We start from the raw sequence: 21,959 nt of genomic DNA, 5'->3' as shown, positions 1-21,959 counted from the left end.
GAGATTTTTTATTTTTATTTTTTTGAAATATGTTTATGATTTTCAAATAGAGAAAAGAAAGAAATATTATACATATAAAATGAAAAAAGAGGAAAGAACACTGCCACATCAAACATTACAACGATATTTCATGGTCATGAAATGATTATCAACTATACACGGAATATAAGAGCAAAAAAAATTAAATAATAAATAAAATAATAATACCAGTAAAATAATTAGGTTAGTAGACCTACCCGAGATCCTACTTTTGTATGCACTGTGAAGTTTTGTACAATAGCCCGTGTCTATGGGCTCACATTTTTAGGTAATTCAGTACTGGGTCCCGTGTTTTATCGAACGTATTCCTCTATTTCATTGTAGAATCTCAGTTCTCCCCAAACCAGGTTATTAGTAGGCACAGAATCCGTTTCCTCACAAATCACCTTTTAGGCATCACCATCCCAAATTGAACTGCTCTCCATTTCAAATTTATTAACGAAGAAAGGACACCCGTGGCCCCTAGAATGGCAACCAGAGGGTTGGGTTACCAAAAGCCTTTTGAAAAACACTGAAAAATACATTTCCAAAATAAAATAAGAGATAATTTCTAGAAAACATAGCAATCAATGCATATGTGTGTTAGTAATTTGACCAGCTCTGCAGATAGTGTCACAGTAAGCTTTTCTTCAAGCATAAGTGAGCATGTTTTTCTTTCCTTTCATACAGAGTCAAACAGGGAAGCTGTCATGGTGGATGGAGTCATACCACTGTGTGCTTAGCTAAATCCTACGACCCAAAGGTGCAACAGAACGCGACCTGGGCTCTGTTACACCTACACACAGTCAGGTGGGATCTCTCTCGCGTTCACATATTTCATCATAAAACCAGAAGCTGCTTCTTTCAGTGCTTAATATAACCTTCTCCAAAACGTCTCTCTATCTTCTTCCAGATTGGTCAACAAGGATCTTATGTGAAGCAGGCCCTTCCAGTGCTGGTACTTCTGCTCCAGTCGTCCGATTCAAAGGTCCAGTTTCACAGCTGCACCGCCCTGTGCAACATCGCTGCCGATCGGGAGCACCACCCAAAGCTGCTCAGCATGGGGGGTGATTTTCTGCTAAGTCTCTTCTGACACTCATGTCGTCCACTGTGCAGAAGGTAATTGTGACCTTAGAGAGACTAAAGTTGAATTTGAAGGTAAATCGGCGACAATGTTCATAATGTTTTGTTTTTTTCGATTTGCAGAATTCATCTCAAGCTGCAGATGCCTACAAACTCTCTCAAAGATGGTAATTATAAACAACGGCCAGAATTGACACCGTAATCTAAGCAGACGCTGTTTGTGATTTTTGTTTGTGCCGTTCTGATCCAGGAGCAGCTGATGGAGCTCGACTGTGTGTTGCCCCTGAAGGCGCTGCTGAAAACCTGTCCCGAGTCAGCCATAACACTACTGTCTGCACTGTCTGCACACCCACCAAACAATGTACGATTTCCCACACACACACAAGTTGGACTGTCGACAGTGAAGTGGTTGGAACTTCTGTATTAATCTATTAGGGGGATTGTTTTTCCTTTCCCTGAAACAGTGATAACTGGTGTCACATGATTGCCGATATGAGGCAACTGTTCAGCTCGTTATTGATCATATTTCTGTTGCTCAATTCCAGGAGGTCCTGGTGAGCGAAGGACTGCTGGATGAAATCGTCAGCTGCTTCACTCGACACAGATCCAGCCCTGTTATAATCACGCACAGTGCAAGATAATCACCGGATCTGTGTAGCTCCTGCATGGGTCAGCAGGTACGCCGAGGCTGCTGTTATGATGTCATGTCTGTGTACATGTCAGTCATAAATGCGTGATTGTGTTGCGCACGTTGCCTGAGAGAGTAATCTCTTGATGAAGTCAGTTGAATCTCATCACTGTTATCTGGCTGCGATGGAAAGTCTGTGTTTATCAGGACTCCTCTGCGCCCTTCCGTCTCCCGCCTTGTCAGATGGATCTTGCTGCTTGTGACATCACAATACATCACTGATGGCTGGGGTAAGTGACCTGGACGTTTATTAGTATTTATTCATCTGTTTGATTTGAACATAGCTGTGGAATTATAACTCGAATGTCTGCTGTACTGACTCATGTCACTGTTTCCGTCCAGTTAAGTCTAACTTGTCGTTGACAATAACGTCAGAACAAGTTTCAGACTTGTGAAACTGTCAGGACAAACACAAAACCCTCAGCTGTCGTACAACGTGTGGCCATCATCTGCAAACTAGAAATGACCGGTATGTTATGTACAAATATTACTTACTAACAGAAGATCATTGTCTTTTATATGCATAATATATATCGTTATATTTTTTATGGTATCGTACTATTTCCATACCCAGAGGAGATGTATCCAGCTGCTGAGACCCCACTACGTTGCCCGATGAGCTACCTGTTGGTGTTTCTTAAGAATAAAGATGTGAAGTTCCAGCAGCTTGGCATTGTTACAATATTCAACCTGAAGAAAGGTTTGTATTTGTTGTACCGCGACAATTTAAATCATCGTATCGTAGCAGCCGTCCCAAGAAATCAAAAAATATCAAGGCGTTGTAAATCAGCAGTTCTCATCCTGCTTCGTGCCGTCTTCCTCTGCAGATGGAGACTTTTCGTCCCTGCTGGCTAACAGTGAGCTGGAGTTCAGCTCAGGAAGGTGCATGCGCAGACGGAGGAAACCAGCGCGACTGCTGCAAATGATCCAGCCTCTGTCTCCATCTTCTGTCAACCCTTGACTTTTTCCGTCCAAATACCGAAGGACGTGCACAGCGTGAGCTGTACGAAGTGTTTACATTCATGCACTGTACGGACAAGCAGCGCTTTTTATATGTGTTTTATATGTTTTTATTGTTACGTTTACCGTCAACAGAGTAAGTGAAAAACAAGGCAGAGGTGCGGCATAGTATCAACTTTAATTAAATATGGCATGTATCTCAAATATTTAACAGATTAACCAGTGACAGGTATAAGCGATACTTAAACTATAAGATCAAATACGTTTGTTTTTATATGCTTTTATTATAATAAACTCACTTGACCTCCTCGCCTCAAACTTTGCTTTGTAACGTGATTGCGCAATAAGCAACAAAAACTGTCGATAAAGGCTTTGTGCATTGTATCTCTCACACAGCACTCACAAACTGAAGCAAAGTCTTTGGAAACTAGTTCCGTAGCAGCTTTGAAATTGTGATTGCTTAATTGACAAAATCAAAGGAATTCATAAAGGAAGTGAGCGTTCACCAACAACCTTAAATCTTGTGTTCTACGGAAAGGAGCTATACTCTTATTCCACAGCGACAAAAACTGAGGAAAGGAAAGGAAAGTGCTTAGATTGCAAGAAATATCAAGGAATAAGCAAAAAGCATATGGCTAACTTATGTTGTGATTGTTAGAATGGCTATTCCTATATTTCCACTCTCATAAACTGCATTAGCCTGCAAAACTTCATTACCACTGTCTACATCTACTGTTTTTTGTTTTTTTTGGATAGTCATTATTAGTTCAGAAACCTGCTGTACTGAAGAAAGTAATAAATAATTTACCCAATATTTGTGCCCACTGGTTACACACAGAAAAAGTGACCAAAATGCTGACGTCCTCAGTGAGAGGCAAGGCTGTGATTTACATGCTCTTTCAAAAGGTGCCAACGGGGCAGCGAAATAGCCGTGCTGCCGCAGTTTGCGTGTTTCACAGACAAACCGCTGCTCCCAACTTGATCTTTGAACGTCGGCCCGCTTTGCAGGCGCTCAGATGACCTCTGAAGAAAATCACAACAAAAGGGGAGACAAAAATGTAATCGATAAAATGTTCAGAGCGTTTGTGATGCGGTTTGCAAAAAAAACATTTTGATCTGCAAGGCAAAAAGACAATTTGATTGCTTGGGTGCTTCCTCCCTAAGGCTAAGCATTCTCAAATGGCCGTGTTCACCTGCTCGTTGGTGGGTCTGGATTTCCTCCAGGCCTGTGAGAGTCCTCAGAGATCTGCGTTCTTTGAAGGCCACAACAGGTACCATGTCCTCCTCATTGCTCAGCCCCAGCTGTGAGGTCTTCGTCCCCACCGGCAGCTTGATTGCATCTTCTATAGTGCCATTGTGCAAAGGCTCCGTGTTTTCCTTTGGTCGGGCTTCGTTTGACGAAGTCCTCATGGGACAGATTTCTGTGTTTAAAAAAAAAGTATGAACAAACGTAGTCAAGCTGTTTGGCTTTTAGAAGTGGAGCTGGTTAGTCATTAGGGGATGTTGCGCGTGCGTCATATGAGTCCAGGGGCAATGTACTTTTAAAAAAAAAAACTGAACAGTTAATCTCACCGTATCTGGAGAATCTGTCCTTCTGGTTTCTCCGCATGATCTCCTCAAGTCGTGGAAAGAAAAACGCTTTGTGAAAAACATTGAGTCTCTTAAATAAGACAGAACTTTTGATGTTTAATCGTTGGATGAACACAGATAACCGTAGTCATCAAAACGTTTCCAAACCTTTTTTCTGGCTTGCGCGCCCCTCTCTTTCTGTGCGAGTATTTCTCGTTCTTGTTTCATCTGCTCTTCTCTTGCCCTCTCTCTGGCTTGTTCCTCCTCTCTCTATTAGACAAAAAAAGGGGGGAATGGTGACTCTTCATTCAAAGTAAATGTGCAGAACAAATCCACAGGGACGTCTGTAGGTGCAGATGTGTTTCCTTCATGCACCGACCTGTTTTCGCAGAGTGCGGCTTCCTTCATAGCCTGAGCTCTTTCTTCCTCCGCTCGCCTCTGCTCCATCCTCCTCCCTCCTTTCTTCTCCTCTATGAGACGCTGAGCCTCGCCTCTGTCGTGCTCGCTCCTCTGCCCTCCTGCGCTCCAGTTCTCACACGACTCCGCCTGGAAATATCAAATTTAAAAATACAGCCTGCCGCAGTGTGCAGTGTTTCTGTCTCGGGGATGCTTTTTACCTTTCGGCCTCCTCTCTTGCAGGCGCTCCTGCTCCTCTCTTTCCCGTTGTAGCCGGGCTTCTCTCTCCTCTTTTCGGCCAGGAGCCGTGAGGCCTCCTCTGGGTCTGTAGTCCCGGCTGAAGGCCTGAACATGACTTCAAGAGCTGTGGAGCTGAACGGGGAGGCGTTTGGGGAGGACCTGAAGGAAAAAACTTCATTATGTATCTGAAACATTAAAACCCACCCTGATACACACTGTTCTGTTTTAAGCTTACTTCCATCTCCTGCTGTTCTGGTTATAGTTCTGTTTTTTGTGGGGCACGTCTGAACACCGAGTCTCAGGTGGGTTTTCATCCCTGGTTTTCTCCTCCTGACCTTCGGCTGTCCTGACAGGCCTTGAGTTACCAGGGAGAGAGGGCCGGGCTGCCAAGGCGGCAAGTCTTCCCGGGGACAGATGGGAACTCGATCTGCCAGCGGGTTGAATGCCTGCTGATTGATCTTCGGGGGGTCCTTTTAAAATCAAGAGCAGGTGTCCCACTTTGTTCAGAAGTACTGTTATCATGCCATGCCTGGTGCACGGTGGACAAACATTTCACCTACCGTTCAGGTGATGGGGAGGCTGTTCTGCTTTGTGTCACTGTGGCTGGTTTGACAGGCGATCTAGTGTTTGAGCCATCGTTTGATTTCTTCTTATTAGCGTCTCGCTGTCTCGCTGATTTGGTCTAAACCAGAAAGAGAAAAACAAAATTCATTTTTTTTACATAATACATCATAAAACTGTTGTGTGTGTGTGTGGTCTCTTACATGTATGTAAGAGCAAAAAGAATTACCTGTGCCCAGACTGGTGCTTCTGTGCCTGCTTTTGTTGAGACCGGCGGAGGCAGATGGTCTGTTGTGGACTGAACCAGAGGTGGTAATGGGGTGTTTGTAAGTGGTGCTAATGGCGGTGGGTGTGTGGTGGATTCACGGAGTGGTATGAAACTGCACGACGACAAACATGGACAACTGAGCCATGATTTGTGCCATAATGGGAGCAAACATGGACAGATAATGGAAACAGATGGAAATGTGAAGTGACGCGTCACACACACACACAACCACACAGGGAAAATGAGCTGCGTTAGTAATCAGAGCCCGGAAAGGTTAGATGAATGTAGTAGTATCCACAAACTACAAGCATTGAATTGCCATAATATTAAAGCCAATGCGTGCGTTCTGTTCTCGTGAGGAGAGAGTACCTTCTTCTCCTGACTGACAACCAGCACTCTTGCTTCTGGCCAGATAAGAGCATGTGGGGGGTCAGGAGGCGACTGACCAAGTTCTTCTCCCACGTTGTCATGGTAAGCGACGTGGAACTAGCTTATTGTCAGTGTAAGTTTTAATGCAACGAAAACAGAAAGATAAGACACTCCAAGGGAAGAAAAACAGATACTGTTAAGTGTGGTGTTATGAGTTTAGAAATGTTTAAAAGAGAGGAGAGAGAGAAAAACGCGAAACATGTCCATCTCTACTCACCGTTCTTGGTGAGTCCTTCTCTGGAGTTTTGACCCGGGTTCTTTGGACCCTCTGGCTTCTCCAGTGTCCTACGCACTGCAGATTCATATCGCTCCTTAATTCAAGAAAGAAACAGGCCGTCAGTGTTGACGTCGCTCCATCCAGAGCCACGAAAGTGTCCCTAAAAAAAAAGCACACACTCAAAACTCACTTTCCTCCTTCCGTCTTGCTTGCGCTTCTCTTCCACGGCGGCACGCCTCTTCTCCTCTTTGAGCCTCTGCTCCTGGAGTTTCTTTTTACGTGCTGCAGTGTTGCTCCTATAATATCTCCTGGCCCGCTGCTCCTTCTCCACCCTGCTCGTTTCCCGAGACGCTGAGAAAAGATAGTAACCAGTATAATAGACAAATCAGTTATATGTGTGTGTTCATCTCAACAAATGCATTTACTCAGAGTTCACATACCGGTAACTTCTGCTGCTCTTCTCTCTTTCTCGTGCTGCTTTCAGCCTCTCGTCAACGTTTGGTCCGTTGGCACTAGGACACCAAAATAATACATGTAGGCACTAAATTACAAAAAGAAGGTCATGCTGAAAGTCACTGTCCAGGATCCTAATAATAGAGCTGTATCAAACTGCAGTGGCGCCCGTGGAGTGGCTGTGTTTCAGATTTGGGCAGACATGTTGACAGAAACAGGCTGTTTTTGCCTGTGAGTTTGGTTTGATATTATCTGCAAGAGAGGGAAAAAAAACAGTGAGTTATTCTGCAAAAAACAAACAGAAATACCTGTCTCGTCTGCACACATGGTTCTACCTCTAAATGCATCTTCATGTGCACAGCAGATAACGGGGGCCGAAAAACAAATCAATGACCCAAATGATGGCTATGGTTATAAGCTGTTATGGCTTGAGGGTCAGCTGCAAATAAAAGAGCCATTATAAAACTGCCCTGCGTATTAAAAAGGAGAAGCGAAACATGCTACCCCTGACCGTCCTCATGAAGATGACTGAAACAAGCAAAGAAAAGGGTTCAGACATGGAAACACAAAACATGAGGACTGAACTGATGAACCATAAGGGGGGGGGGGCATGGTGGGGGGGGGGTTCACATGGATGGGATAAACACGCAGGATGCTCCTTCCATTTGCATTATGTAATCCGTGTGCTCAGCTGCCTCTTGATTACCTCATATTCATGGTAGCACAATGATCTTCACAAAGGGAATCTCTATATCTCATTTCATACATCATCCATCTGATCATGACCCTGTATTTATGATCTACTGTTCAGTGATGCTGGCTTTGCTTCAAGAAAAGCTCGGCTCGTCTCAGCAAAGAAACCACAAATCTCCTCAGATGAGAAGCAGAGATGAAAAGCTACTGACCTCCGGCTCTTTCAGATCCATTCCCCTTCCTCTTGCTCTCGACGCTTGCGTGAAGAAAGTGGCCCCTGCGATGAAGGGATGACACTCTGTTTCTTCTGCACAGATGCTAGGTATTGAGCCTGGCATACCAGTGCTTCCAACTAAAGAAAACCCCTCCTTTTTCTCTTCCTCCCTCCTCCTCCTCCTCCTCCTCCTCTTTGAATTTCTATTTCAAGATGCCTTCGGGTCCTCACCAAGTGCTCTGTGTAAGGGACTGCCCTCTGCATCAGCTGCTCATCCATCTGTGCGTTACAAACCAACTACAGACAGGACACAAAGCATCCAGTTATCCTCTCTATCCAGATATGAAAGGGAGATAAAGGAGGGGTATCCACACAGGAAATGACTCCTGTCTCCTTTAAGTCTGGAAAGATTCTGATCCTCTATGAGTCCCGTCTATAAAAAGGCTACTCCCCCTTTAAAAGTGTCACCCCTTGTGAGCTGCTCTGCTTACTTCAACATAATATAGCTGTGTCACTTTAATTCCCCCCTCCACGCTGTGGCCAAAGGATGGCAGCGTTTCCTGGAGACAGAGCAAAGCTGCGACCTCTTTTCCATCAACGGTTACCATGACAACAGGCAATGGCATACATTGCTCGGACATTACCTCTAATGGAGTTAGTGTCCTCAATAGATGAGGCAGAGAAATAGGTGTGTGTGTTTTTTTTACCCATAATTCCTCCTTGAATTAAATTGTATGACCACTAGATGGAGGCCTTTCTTTTTAGAGAGTCAGCCTGGCCTTTAAATGCCTTCATATAAAATCCATATCAAATTTTATTGTTTTATTTAGAAGCAAATCAACAAAGATCCATCAAACTGAAGTCTAAACTTCCTATGTGTAGATATTAATTATCTCACTGATCTGATGTCAGCCACTCAGCTGAAAGTTGTATTTGTGACAAACTGTGGAAAGATTTTAATTAAATCTGCACAGACGTTTATGGCCAGCAGTGAATAAATCTGACTGATTTACTTGACAGATTGGCAACAGTTTGGTACAGACCTGGTTTTTAGGATGAAGTGAATCATTTTGTTGCTCCATATTTGCAGTTGTGAGTGCAGTGTCTTCAACTATTGGATGGATTTCTGCACAGTATTTTTTATTTTCTTAGCACAGTATTACATTCAGACTCATGTGTCTTCGTCCCGATGAGTCTTGAACTTTTAGTGATCCCCTTGCTTTTACATCTCAGTGCCATCTGCAGGTCAAAACCTTTAATTTGCCTTGTTACTTTAGACCAATACTAACGTTGCCATTGCCACATACCTCAAAACTAATGACATTAATGACACAATGGCCTCAGCTGTACTTTAAAACTCAGATGCTGGACATTGGTATTCATTACACCTAGCAGGTGTATTTTAAGCATGTCCACTGTGGGCAGGTTAGCATGCTGAGGGAAGCTGATGCTTGTCTACTTTATTACTGTTGGGTAAAAACAGATTTGGGATAGTAGATGTGTGGTGTAGAAGTAATATGAGCTTCCACAGACATGGAATCAGTCGTCTCAACTCAGGTGTTTTCCAGTGATACTGATAAGGTTCCCATGTATTGCAGCAGATTCCTTTCCAGTGAAGCAACATGGCATCAACTGGCAACACCTGTGTTTACTATTTCATGTCCCAAATGGCTGCTGTGGAAAGCTCTATTGTTAAAACACTTTTTTTAGTTCATTTCACCGCTACAAATACAGGTAACATAATTACACAAAATACCGACCTTAATAACTTGTTGCCGTTGTTGATAAGCTTGTCGACCCTTCACCTCTGACCTCTCCGGGGTAAGGGTTCATCGCCTGGGAGAACTCAGCTCTAACTGCCACAAAAAGATTAAATGGATATCACAATAATCGTTCAAATACTGTTGGAAAAAAAGCATTAAAAGCAGCAGCTTTCTTTAACTGCCTCCAGCTAACACTCAACAGCACACAGTGCAAGCTTATAGGGCAAGCATGGCACCTCTGTAGCCACCAGGGTGGGCCTCCATTCACTACAGGTAAGCCCATATACAGTAAGCATTGGTGCATTAAATAGGCAGACTGTATTTCTGCAGGAGGCTGAGCTACCGTGTTCATCTGATGATATTGATGAAAGGCAGAGTGGAGTGATCTAGGTTACTGAGTAAGCACTTCTTTATGGGAGGCTTGTCATCTTCTATTAGAGAGTGTACGGACTCAAAACTGTGCCACAATAGGCCATGTCCCTTTAGTAAGAGGAAGAAAGGGTTTGTCTACACAGAGGGCTTTCACACTAAAGACTCAAAAAAAAAATATTCAGATTTTGAATAATTATAGAAGTAAGTTCCTGGTTCGTTTGAGGTAGAGATCCACCCGGGGCCCTACGTGCTGGCTGCCGTAGTTTACAATGCTCTACCCCCGTAACAATACCAATGCCGTCTGGCTGTGTTCACTGTTAAGGCTCGCCAAACTCCCAACCCACCAGAGAGTCTGAAATGTGTCATAAGGACACACTACACCGCAGTCAGGTGGTGTGCCCACAGAACACTGGAGCACAAACAAGATGGGGATAAACCCGCCTTACAGCCAACAGCCAAAAAAAGGCCCTTGGGACATGGGACCTACATGGGGAAGATTGCATGTGCGTCATGTCGTTCCGTGGGCTCCCCTAGACGACATTGTCAAAGGTGTCAATTTAAGGGCTGGTTTGGTTGCCGTTCATGCATATTCATTAGTGTTACCTAATATTCACCCAAAATATCAATAAAAAACTTTTGTTATATATTGCACAGATATGAAAATGTTTGCTCTTCTCTGCTGTAAGGTTGCACAGAATTTGTTTTTTAATCAAGCAAATTGCTTTTGTTCTTCATTCAGACCAGAGAAGTCAACCATCAGTTCTGCGCATCAAGTCTGGTACTGATGTCAACTTCAAGTGTTTTTAAGTTGCATTCGATGACAACACCATCAGAGATGAGGTAGTATATTAGACTACAGGGCGCCCACAGTAACCTTGCACGATTGGTGACATTGTTACCGGCCCTCCGAGGAAACTACGGACATCCCTTCAACCCTTCTGCCGTTATTGATCATGTAATTAAGGGCAGAATCCCTCACACAGGGTGGCAGGTTGGTGTCACCGGGTATCACACACTTCCATCCGAGGGCAGGAAAGTTAGCACATGTTACACTTCTAGATGAAGACGTGCAAGTAGCTGCCTAAAGTCAAGAATGGTGTTTGCTTAATACACATCTCCTACATTCTTGCTTTATATTGTGTCCTTGAATGTGTGAAAGCTTCTTACTTAAGGGGCGTGAAACACAAAGTGTAGTCTCCCCTTTAACCATAATATGCCACCCTGTTTCCTGTTTTCCCTCTAAGCAAAAATTTTTTTTTGTTGTGAAACAGTGATACCTCCACATATGAGGATGCCACATGCAAACACTGACTGGAGAGCTATTAATAATTTAGAGCCTGTTTCATCGGACACCAGCAACTTTTAGACTTTGCCTATGGCTCAGACTGGCCTTATGTGTAATTGATGAGATGATGAGTGTACTCCGGCGTTCAAGAGTTCATTGAATAGAAGTTGCTTAAAGCATGCCTCAAATCAGCCAAATAATGCAGGATAATCATGCTTTTGACACCACTTTTTTTTCGTGGGGGGAAAAACATCATAACTTTTTCTTTTTGGATCCTTTTTTTAATTGTGATGCATTATGGAAAAATGTCATCAACAAGCGCTTGTTGCAATTCAAAATTGAGGTCACTTTTTTAAAACCTTGAGGTTAAAACCTAAATGGATTTGAAACACAAGGCATCGCAAAGGAACTTGACACCATGTTGGTTGATTCCATTGAAAAAGACCCTGTGTGTACTGCACCGAGACCCAATTTTGGAGCTGCCACCCTGATTAAAGATAAAAGGAGAATCTCTTCCCAACTTAGGCTGGGCTTGACATTTTGTTTTACTTCCATGAAATTCTATCACTAAAGTGACACGTGCAAATATACTGATACCTAATGTCGCCACATTTGGGAAATTTTTTCAGCGAATGACACTGTTTTTGATATTACAAAAATAGAAGTAGAGCAAAGTGCAAATTGTGAACCTCTTACTAAAAGTGCAAAAGTCAAACATCTTGTACTTTTTCTTCTACCTTGTTAGAACCAATGCTTTGAGCTTCCACTCTGCAGAAGCACTATACACAATTGCAAGTATCAGTTGGATTTTATTTCAAAGGGCCTCTTGGCTTGTATTAAAAGTCACCTGTCTGCTTTTCTGCGACCGTCTTTCTTAAAGGATCGTTTAAGCGATTTCAGAATAAAATAGTTTAATATACTTCTTTGTTTTTGCTCAGCCTGTGTGGATTGGCAGACTCCGGTCACTGTGACGTCTCTCAGGCGGTCCCAGTTACTTAGTTTACCAGTATCGTGGTTCAGCACTCATGCACTATTCATTGGTGTATCACATCACTTTTTCAAGCCCCAACTTCAGACCTGGAACAAACGCAATTCTTTTCTGTACAACTTTAACTTTGTAGACTTATTCTTTAGGCTTGTGTTGTACAGTCTTAAAGTTTTGTGTAGTTTTGCTTTCCACCTCAGAGGAAAAGTAAAAAAAAAAGGTAGCTGCTGTTTCCCTGGAAGGGACACACTCTTGGAAATACTCCGGCGTGAGACAAGAACTCGTTTTCTTGTTATGGTATGTTTTTTAACATTCTTTTACTTTCATCTGAGAACATGGTCTACGCACAGCTTAGAGTAAAACATCATGAAAAGTTTGGGCAATTGAGGTCTCAATTTTTTGCAGCATACTTGATAGACCGTTTTCATCGAACACCTTTGGAACTTTTCTGCTGACAATATTTGTTTCTGTTAGTTTGTTTGCCAACATGTTTTTCCTTGTGGGATCCGCGGCTTGGGACGTTCTAGCTTTTGTACTGTTGGGAACTGTATGATTTGTGGGGTTAGTCGAAACTTCCGAAACTAAACTTTCCACTTCTCCTTTCTGTGAAACTTGCCAGCTTCATACAGGATGTTTCATTATTTCGCCTCTTATTTTGTGGCTGTTGGTTTTGACCAAGTTTCACAGCAACGTCGACAAATGTTTAACGTTATATGGTGCATAGCTACGATGTGTGTCACTTTTGTTTTCTGTTTTTGAAGTATTACACCACAACTCTTGAACAATGTTAAAAAAAACATTCCAGTTAGGAAAATAAGTTGTCAGCCCTTTTGGATGGCTGTAGGTCGTCGTGTACACCTTTGCAGTTATTGGAAATAATTATCCTGAGACTCCAGTCCACTCCCTGCCGACCTCCAGACGCCAGTCAGCCACCGACCCTCCGGCCCGTTCACCACCTCAGAGACTTTCTCCCCTTCCCTTTTCCCCTGAACTCAATAAAACTCTACTTGTTCGTACACGCATTTGGGTCTCCTGTTCCGTACTCTGACAATATATACATATAAAAAAGGAAAAAGAGGAAAGAACACTGCACATCTAGCATTACAAAGATATTTCATGGTCATGAAATGATTATCTACTATACACGGAATATAAAAGCAAAAAAAAATTAAATAATAAAATAAAATAAATAATACCAGTAAAATAATTAGGTTAGTAGACATACACGAGATCATACTTTTGTATGCACTGTGAAGTTTTGTACAATAGCCAGTGTCTATGGGCTCACATTTTTAAGGTAATTCAGTACTGGGTCCCGTGTTTTATCGAACGTATCCCCTCTATCTTCATTGTAGAATCTCAGTTCTCCCAAACGCAGGTTATAAGTAGGCACAGAATCCGTTTCCTCACAAAATCACCTTTTAGTGATCACCATCCCAAATTGAACTGCTCTCCATTCAAATTTATTAACAGAAGAAAGGACACCAGTGGCCCCTAGAATGGCAACCAGAGGGTTGGGTGCCAGAGTTTTACCAAAAGCCTTCGAAAAACACTGAATAATACATTTCCAAAATAAAATAAGAGATAATTTCTAGAAAACATAGCAATCAATGCATATGTGTGTTAGTAATTTGACCAGCTCTGCAGATAGTGTCACAGTAAGCTTTTCTTCAAGTTTTAAAGACTATTTAGACAACCTAATGCTGAAGTTCAGCTGAGCATAAGTGAGCATGTTTTTCTTTCCTTTCATACAGAGTCAAACAGGGAAGCTGTCATGGTGGATGGAGTCATACCACTGTTAGCTTTAGCTAAATCCTACGACCCAAAGGTGCAACAGAACGCGACCTGGGCTCTGTTACACCTCACACAGTCAGGTGGGATCTCTCAGCGTTCACATATTTCATCATAAAACCAGAAGCTGCTGCTTTTCAGTGCTTGAATATAACCTTCTCCAAAACTGTCTCTCCTTCTTCTTCCAGATTGGTCAACAAGGATCTTATGTGAAGCAGGAGCCATTCCAGTGCTGGTACTTCTGCTCCAGTCCTCCGATTCAAAGGTCCAGTTTCACAGCTGCACCGCCCTGTGCAACATCGCTGCCGATCGGGAGCACCACCCAAAGCTGCTCAGCATGGGGGGTGATTTTCTGCTAAAGTCTCTTCTGACACTCATGTCGTCCACTGTGCAGAAGGTAATTGTGACCTTAGAGAGACTAATAGTTGAATTTGAAGGTAAATCGGCGACAATGTTCATAATGTTTTTGTTTTTTTCGATTTGCAGAATTCATCTCAAGCATGCAGATGCCTACAAACTCTCTCAAAGAATGGTAATTATAAACAACGAGGCCAGAAATTGACACCGTAATCTAAAGCAGACGCTGTTTGTGATTTTTGTTTGTGCAGTTCTGATCCAGGAGCAGCTGATGGAGCTCGACTGTGTGTTGCCCCTGAAGGCGCTGCTGAAAACCTGTCCCGAGTCAGCCATAACACTACTGTCTGCACTGTCTGCACACCCACCAAACAATGTACGATTTCCCACACACACACAAGTTGGACTGTCGACAGTGAAGTGGTTGGAACTTCTGTATTAATCTATTAGGGGGATTGTTTTTCCTTTCCCTGAAACAGTGATAACTGGATGTCACATGATTGCAGATATGAGGCAACTGTTCAATCTTGTTATTGATCATATTTCTGTTGCTCAATTCCAGGAGGTCCTGGTGAGCGAAGGACTGCTGGATGAAATCGGTCAGCTGCTTCATCGACACAGATCCAGCCCTGTTATAATCACGCACAGCTGCAAGATAATCACGGATCTGTGTAGCTCCTGCATGGGTCAGCAGGTACGCCGAGGCTGCTGTTCATGATGTCATGTCATGTGTACATGTCAGTCATAAATGCGTGATTTGTTTGCGCACGTTGCCTGAGAGAGATAATCTCTTGATGAAGTCATGTTGAATCTCATCACTGTTATCTAGGCTGCGATGGAAAGTCTGTGTTTATCAGGACTCCTCTGCGCCCTTCCGTCTCCCGCCTTGTCAGATGAGATCTTGCTGCTTGTGACATCACACGTACATCACCTGATGGCCTGGGGTAAGTGACCTGGACGTTTATTAGTATTTATTCATCTGTTCTGATTTGAACATAGCTGTGGAATATATAACTCGAATGTCTGCTGTGCTGACTCATGTCACTGTTTCAGGTCCAGTTAAATCTAACTTGTCGTTGACAATAACGTCAGAACAAGTTTCAAGACTAGTGAAACTGTCAGGACAAACACAAAACCCTCAGCTGTCGTACAACAGTGTGGCCATCATCTGCAAACTAGAAATGACCGGTAATGTTATGTACAAATATTACTTACTAACAGAAGATCATTGGTCTTATATGCATAATATATATCGTTATATTTTGTATGGTATCGTACTATTTCCATACCCAGAGGAGATGATCCAGCTGCTGAGACCCCACTACGTTGCCATGATGAGCTACCTGTTGGTGTTTCTTAAGAATAAAGATGTGAAGTTCCAGCAGCTTGGCATTGTTACAATATTCAACCTGAAGAAAGGTTTGTATTTGTTGTACCGCGACAATTTAAATCATCGTATCGTAGCAGCTGTCCCAAGAAAATCAAAAAATAATCAAGGCGTTGTAAATCAGCAGTTCTCATCCTGCTTCGTGCCGTCTTCCTCTGCAGATGGAGACTTTTCGTCCCTGCTGGCTAACAGTGAGCTGGAGGTTCAGCTCAGGAAGGTGCATGCGCAGACGGAGGAAACCAGGCGACTGCTGCAAATGATCCAGCCTCTGTCTCCATCTTCTGTCAACCCTTGACTTTTTCCGTCCAAATACCGAAGGACGTGCACAGCGTGAGCTGTACGAGGTGTTTACATTCATGCACTGTACGGACAAGCAGCGCTTTTTATATGGTGTTTTAATGTTTTTTATTGTTACGTTTACAGTCAACAGAGTAAGTGAAAAACAAGGCAGAGGTGCGGCATAGTATCAACTTTAATTAAATATGGCATGTATCTCAAATATTTAACAGATTAACAAGTGACAGGTATAAGCGATACTTAAACTATAAGATCAAATACGTTTGTTTTTATATGCTTTTATTATAATAAACTCACTTGACCTCCTCGCCTCAAACTTTGCTTTGTAACGTGATTGCGCAATAAGCAAAGCAACTGTCGATAAAGGCTTTCTGTGCATTGTATTCTCTAACACGGCACTCACAAAACTGAAGCAAAGTCTTTGGAAACTAAGTTCCGTAGCAGCTTTGAAATATGTGATTGCTATAATTGACAAAATCAAAGGAATTCATAAAGGAAGTGAGCGTTCACCAACAACCTTAAATCTTGTGTTCTTAGCGGAAAGGACCATTTGAGCTATACTCTTAATTCCACAGCGACAAAAACTGAGGAAAGGAAAGTGCTTAGATTGCAAGAAATATCAGGAATAAGCAAAAAGCATATGGCTAACTTATGTTGTGATTGTTAGAATGGCTATTCCTAGTATTTCACACTCTCCATAAACTGCATTAGCCTGCAAACTATCATTACCACTGTCTACATCTACTGTTTTTTTGTTTTTTTTGGATAGTCATTATTAGTTCAGAAACCTGCTGTACTGAAGAAAGTAATAAATAATTTACCCAATATTTGTGCCACTGGTTACACACAGAAAAGTGACCAAAATGCTGACGTCCTCAGTGAGAGGCAAGGCTGTGATTTTACATGCTCTTTCAAAAGGTGCCAACGGGGCAGCGAAATAGCCGTGCTGCAGCAGTTTGCGTGTTTCACAGACAAACCGCTGCTCTCCAACTCTGATCTTTGAACGTCGGCCCGCTTTGCAGGCGCTCAGATGACCTCTGAAGAAATTCACAACAAAAGGGGAGACAAAAGAATGTAATCGATAAAATGTTTCAGAGCGTTTGTGATGCGGTTTGCAAAAACATTTTGATCTGCAAGGCAAAAGACATTTGATTGCTTGGTGCTTCCTCCCTAAGGCTAAGCATTCTCAAATGGCCGTGTCTCACCTGCTCGTTGGTGGGTCTGGATTTCCTCCAGGCCTGTGAGAGTCCTCAGAGATCTGCGTTCTTTGAAGGCCACAACAGGTACCATGTCCTCCTCATTGCTCAGCCCCAGCTGTGAGGTCTTCGTCCCCACCGGCAGCTTGATGGCATCTTCTATAGTGCCATTGTGCAAAGGCTCCGTGTTTTCCTTTGGTCGGGCTTCGTTTGACGAAGTCCTCACTGGGACAGATTTCTGTGTTTAAAAAAAAAGTATGAACAAACGTAGTCAAGGACAAGCTGTTTGGCTTTTAGAAGTGGAGCTGGTTAGTCATTAGTGGATGTTGCGCGTGCGTCATATGAGTCCAGGGGCAATGTACTTTTAAAAAAACTGAACAGTTAATCTCACCGTATCTGGAGAATCTGTCCTTCTGGTTCTCCGCATGATCTCCTCAAGTCGCTGGAAAAGAAAACAGCTTTGTGAAAAACATTGAGTCTCTTAAATAAGACAGAACGTTTGATGTCAATCGTTGGATGAACACAGATAATCCGTAGTCATCAAACATTTCCAAACCTTTTTTCTGGCTTGCCGCGCCTCCTCCTCTTTCTGTGCGAGTATTTCTCGTTCTTGTTTCATCTGCTCTTCTCTTGCCCTCTCTCTGGCTTGTTCCTCCTCTCTCTATATTAGACAAAAAAAGGGGGAATGGTGACTCTTCATTCAAAGTAAATGTGCAGAACAAATCCACAGGGACGTCTGTAGGTGCAGATGTGTTTCCTTCATGCACCGACCTGTTTCTGCAGAAGTGCGGCTTCCTTCATAGCCTGAGCTCTTTCTTCCTCCGCTCGCCTCTGCTCCTCATCCTCCCTCCTCTTCTTCTCCTCTATGAGGCGCTGAGCCTCGGCCTGCTGTCGTGCTCGCTCCTCTGCCCTCCTGCGCTCCAGTTCTTCACGACTCCGCCTGGAAATATCAAATGTAAAAATACAGCCTGCCGCAGTGTGCAGTGTTTCTGTCTCGTGGAGATGCTTGTTACCTTTCGGCCTCCTCTCTTTGCAGGCGCTCCTGCTCCTCTCTCTCCCGTTGTAGCCGGGCTTCTCTCCTCTTTTCAGCCAGGAGACGTGAGGCCTCCTCTGGGTCTGTAGTCCCGGCTGAAGGCCTGAACATGACTTCAGGAGGCTGTGGAGCTGAACGAGGAGGCGTTTGGGGAGGACCTGAAAGGAAAAACTTCATTATGTATCTGAAACATTAAACACCACCCTGAACACTGTTCTGTTTTAAGCTTACTTCCATCTCCTGCTGTTCTGGTTATAGCTTCTGTCTTTTTGTGGGGCACGTCTGAACACCGAGTCTCAGGTGGGTTTTCATCCCTGGTTTTCTCCTCCTGACCTTCGGCTGTCCTGACAGGCCTTGAGTTACCAGGAGAGAGGGCCGGGCTGCAAACGGCAACGTCTTCCTCGGGGACAGATGGGAGCTCGATCTGCAGCGGGGTTGAATGCCTGCTGATTGATCTTCGGGGGGTCCTTTTAAAATCAAGAGCAGGTGTCCCACTTTGTTCAGAGTACTGTTACTAATGCCATGCATGGTGCACGTTGGACAAACATTTCACCTACCGTTCAGGTGATGGGGAGGCTGTTCTGCTTTGTGACACTGTGGCTGGTTTGACAGGCGATCTAGTGTTTGAGCCATCGTTTGATTTCTTCTTATTAGCGTCTCGCTGTCTTGCTGATTTGGTCTAAACCAGAAAGAGGAAAAACAAAATTCATTTTTTTTACATAATACATCATAACCTGTTGTGTGTGTGTGTGTGTCTCTTTACATGTATGTAAGAGCAAAAGAATTACCTGTGCCAGACTGGTGCTTCTGTGCTCGCTTTTGTTGAGCCCGGCGGAGGCAGATGGTCTGTTGTGGACTGAACCAGAGTGGTAATGGGGTTTGTAAGTGGTGCTAATGGTGGTGGTGGTGGTGGTGGTATTCACGGAGTGATATGAAACTGCACGACGACAAACATGGACAACTGAGCCAGTGATTTGTGCCATAATGGGAGCAAACATGGACAGATAATGGAAACAGATGGAAATGTGAAGTGACGCGTACACACACACACACACACACACAGAGGAAAATGAGCTGCGTTAGTAATCAGAGCCCGGAAAGGTTAGATGAAGTAGTATCCACAAACTACAAGCATTGAATTGCCATAATATTAAAGCCAATGCGTGCGTTCTGTTCTCGTGAGGAGAGAGTACCTTCTTCTCCTGACTGACAACCAGCACTCTTGCTTCTGGCCAGATAAGAGCATGTGGGGGTCAGGAGGCGACTGACCAAGTTCTTCTCCCACGTTGTCAGTGGTAAGCGACGTGGAACTAGCGTATTGATCAGTGTAAAGTTTTAAGTGCAACGAAAACAGAAAGATAAGACACTCCAAGGGAAAGAAAACAGATACTGTTAAGTGTGGTGTTATGAGTTTAGAAAGTGTTAAAAGAAAGGAGAGAGAGAAAACGAAACATGTCCATCTCTACTCACCATTCTTGGTGAGCTTCCTTCCTCTGGAGTTTTGACCCGGGTTCTGTTGGACCCTCTGGCTCTTCTCCAGTGTCCTACGCACTGCAGATTCATATCGCTCCTTAATTCAAGAAAGAAACAGGCGTCAGTGTTGACGTCGCTCCATCCAGAGCCATGAAAGTGTCCCTAAAAATAAAAGCACACTCAAAACTCACTTTCTCCTCCTTCAGTCTCTGCTTGCGCTTCTCTTCCACGGCGGCACGCCTCTTCTCCTCTTTGAGCCTCTGCTCCTGGAGTTTCTTTTTACGCTGCTGCAGTTGTTGCTCATAATATCTCCTGGCCCGCTGCTCCCTCTCCACCCTGCTCAGTTCCCGAGACGCTGAGAAAAGATAGTTAACCAGTATAAATAGACAAATCAGTTATATGTGTGTGTTCATCTCAACAGAAAGTTGAGGACAAAACATTTCACATACCGAGTAACTTCTGCTGCTCTTCTCTTCTTTCTCGTGCTGCTTTCAGCCTCTCGTCAACGTTCGGTCCGTTGGCCACTAGGACACCAAAATAATACATTGTAGGCACTAAATTACAAAAGAAGGTCATGCTGAAAGTCACTGTCCAGGATCCTAATAATAGAGCTGTATCAAACCTGCAGTGGCCCGTGGAGTGGCTGTGTTGCAGATTTGGGCAGACATGTTGACAGAACAGGCTGATTTCTTTGCCTGTGAGTTTGGTTTGATATTATCTGCAAGAGAGGGAAAAAAACAGTGAGTTATTCTGCAAAAACAAACAGAAATACCTGTCTCGTATCTGCACACATTGGATTCTACCTCTAAATGCATCTTCATGTGCACAGCAGATAACGGGGGCCGAAAAACAAATCAAATAATCCCAAATGATGGCTATGGTTATAAGCTGTTATGGCCTTGAGGGTCAGCTGCAAATAAAAGAGCCATTATAAAACTGCCTGCGTATTAAAAAGGAGAAGCGAAACATGCTACCACCTGACCAGTCCTCATGAAGATGACTGAAACAAGCAAAGAAAAGGGTCCAGACATGGAAACACAAACATGAGACTGAACTGATGAACCATAAGGGGGTGGGGGGGTCACATGGATGGGATAAACAACGTCAGGATGCTCCTTCCATTTGCATTATGTAATCCGTGTGCTCAGCTGCCTCTTGATTACCTCATATTCATGGTAGCCAAATGATCTCTCAAAGGGAATCTCTATATCTCATTCATACATCATCCATATGATCAGATGACCCTGTATTTATGATCTACTGTGCAGTGATGTTGGCTTTGCTTCAAGAAAAGCTCGGCTCGTCTCAGAAACCACACAAATCCTTTCTCAGATGAAAGCAGAGATGAAAAGCTACTGACCTCCGGCTCTTTCAGATCCATTCCCCTTCCTCTTGCTCTCGACGCTGCGTGAAGAAAGTGGCCCCTGCGATGAAGGGATGACACTCTGTTTCTTCTGCACAGCCATGCTAGGTATTGAGCCTGGCATACCAGTGCTCTCACTCAAAGAAAACCCCTCCTTTCTTTCTCTCCTCCTCCTCCTCCTCCTCCTCCTCCTCTTTTGAATTTCTATTTCAAGATGCCTTCGGGTCCTCACAAGTGCTCTGTGTAAGGGACTGCCCTCTGCATCAGCTGCTCATCCATCTGTGCGTTACAAACCAATACAGACAGACACAAAGCATCCAGTTATCCTCTCTATCCAGATATGAAAGGGAAGATAAAGGAGGGGTTATCCACACAGGAAAATGACTCCTGTCTCCTTTAAGTCTGGAAAGATTCTGATCCTCTATGAGTCCCGTCTATAAAAAGGCTACTCCCCCCTTTAAAGATGTCACCCCTTGTGAGCTGCTCTGCTTTACTTTCAACATAATATAGCTGTGTCACTTTAATTCCCCCTCCACGCTGTGGCCAAAGGAGATGCAGCGTTTCCTGGAGACAGAGCAAAGCTGAGCCTCTTTTCATCAACGGTTACCATGACAACAGAGGCAGTGGCATACATTGCTCGGACATTACCTCTAATGGAGTTAGTGTCCTCAATAGATGAGGCAGAGAAATAGGTGTGTGTGTTTTTTTTTTACCCATAATTCCTCCTTGAATTAAATTGTATGACCACTAGATGGAGGCCTTTCTTTTTAGAGAGTCAGCCTGGTCTTTAAATGTCCTCATCTAAAATCCACAAATTTGACATTTTTATTTAGAAGCAAATCAACAAAAAGGTCCATCAAACTGAAGTCTT

The 21,959-nt window shown here is 43.5% G+C and overlaps 2 protein-coding genes across 2 annotated transcripts in view; one reads left to right on the top strand and one right to left on the bottom strand.

The window, feature by feature from the left end:
• Positions 1-16,339, top strand: part of LOC104938730 (vacuolar protein 8-like) — a 19,016-nt gene extending 2,677 nt beyond the window's left edge. Inside the window, exons 5-13 of the mRNA XM_010755173.3 lie at positions 13,949-14,068; positions 14,174-14,382; positions 14,472-14,517; positions 14,594-14,715; positions 14,902-15,033; positions 15,169-15,283; positions 15,393-15,527; positions 15,633-15,758; positions 15,888-16,339. Coding sequence (XP_010753475.3) covers positions 13,949-14,068; positions 14,174-14,382; positions 14,472-14,517; positions 14,594-14,715; positions 14,902-15,033; positions 15,169-15,283; positions 15,393-15,527; positions 15,633-15,758; positions 15,888-16,021 — 1,139 coding nt within the window. The 3' untranslated portion in view covers positions 16,022-16,339. The remainder of the gene's footprint in view (positions 1-13,948; positions 14,069-14,173; positions 14,383-14,471; positions 14,518-14,593; positions 14,716-14,901; positions 15,034-15,168; positions 15,284-15,392; positions 15,528-15,632; positions 15,759-15,887) is intronic.
• Positions 16,340-16,779: 440 nt separating this feature from the next.
• Positions 16,780-21,557, bottom strand: map7a (microtubule-associated protein 7a). Its single transcript, XM_019277907.2, has 15 exons — positions 21,086-21,557; positions 20,348-20,443; positions 20,175-20,249; positions 19,917-20,080; positions 19,723-19,822; positions 19,446-19,562; positions 19,041-19,213; positions 18,810-18,931; positions 18,484-18,719; positions 18,233-18,410; positions 17,991-18,159; positions 17,776-17,880; positions 17,611-17,661; positions 17,229-17,457; positions 16,780-17,060 (listed from the first exon to the last, which is right to left on the bottom strand). Exons 1-15 carry the CDS (start codon positions 21,210-21,212, stop codon positions 17,050-17,052), a joined length of 1,953 nt encoding a protein of 650 aa, XP_019133452.2. The 5' UTR covers positions 21,213-21,557; the 3' UTR covers positions 16,780-17,049.
• Between the last annotated feature and the right edge of the window lie 402 nt (positions 21,558-21,959).

Source organism: Larimichthys crocea, chromosome XXIV (genome assembly GCF_000972845.2).
Source record: "Larimichthys crocea isolate SSNF chromosome XXIV, L_crocea_2.0, whole genome shotgun sequence".
In the NCBI taxonomy this organism is placed as follows: Eukaryota; Metazoa; Chordata; class Actinopteri; family Sciaenidae; genus Larimichthys; species Larimichthys crocea.
The sequence above is the reverse complement of the archived record's forward strand: the minus strand, read 5'-3'. Positions and strand labels throughout refer to the sequence as shown.

Excerpts from the sequence above, each read along its gene's own strand:
- map7a (XM_019277907.2), bottom strand. The coding sequence starts at position 21,212 with ATGCCAGGCTCAATACCTAGCATGGCTGTGCAGAAGAAACAGAGTGTC. Across the intron at positions 18,411-18,483 it reads CAGAACAGCAGGAGATGGAA|GTCCTCCCCAAACGCCTCCT; the intron begins GTAAGCTTAAAA and ends TTTTCCTTTCAG. Across the intron at positions 17,458-17,610 it reads GGACAGATTCTCCAGATACG|AAATCTGTCCCAGTGAGGAC; the intron begins GTGAGATTAACT and ends TTTTAAACACAG.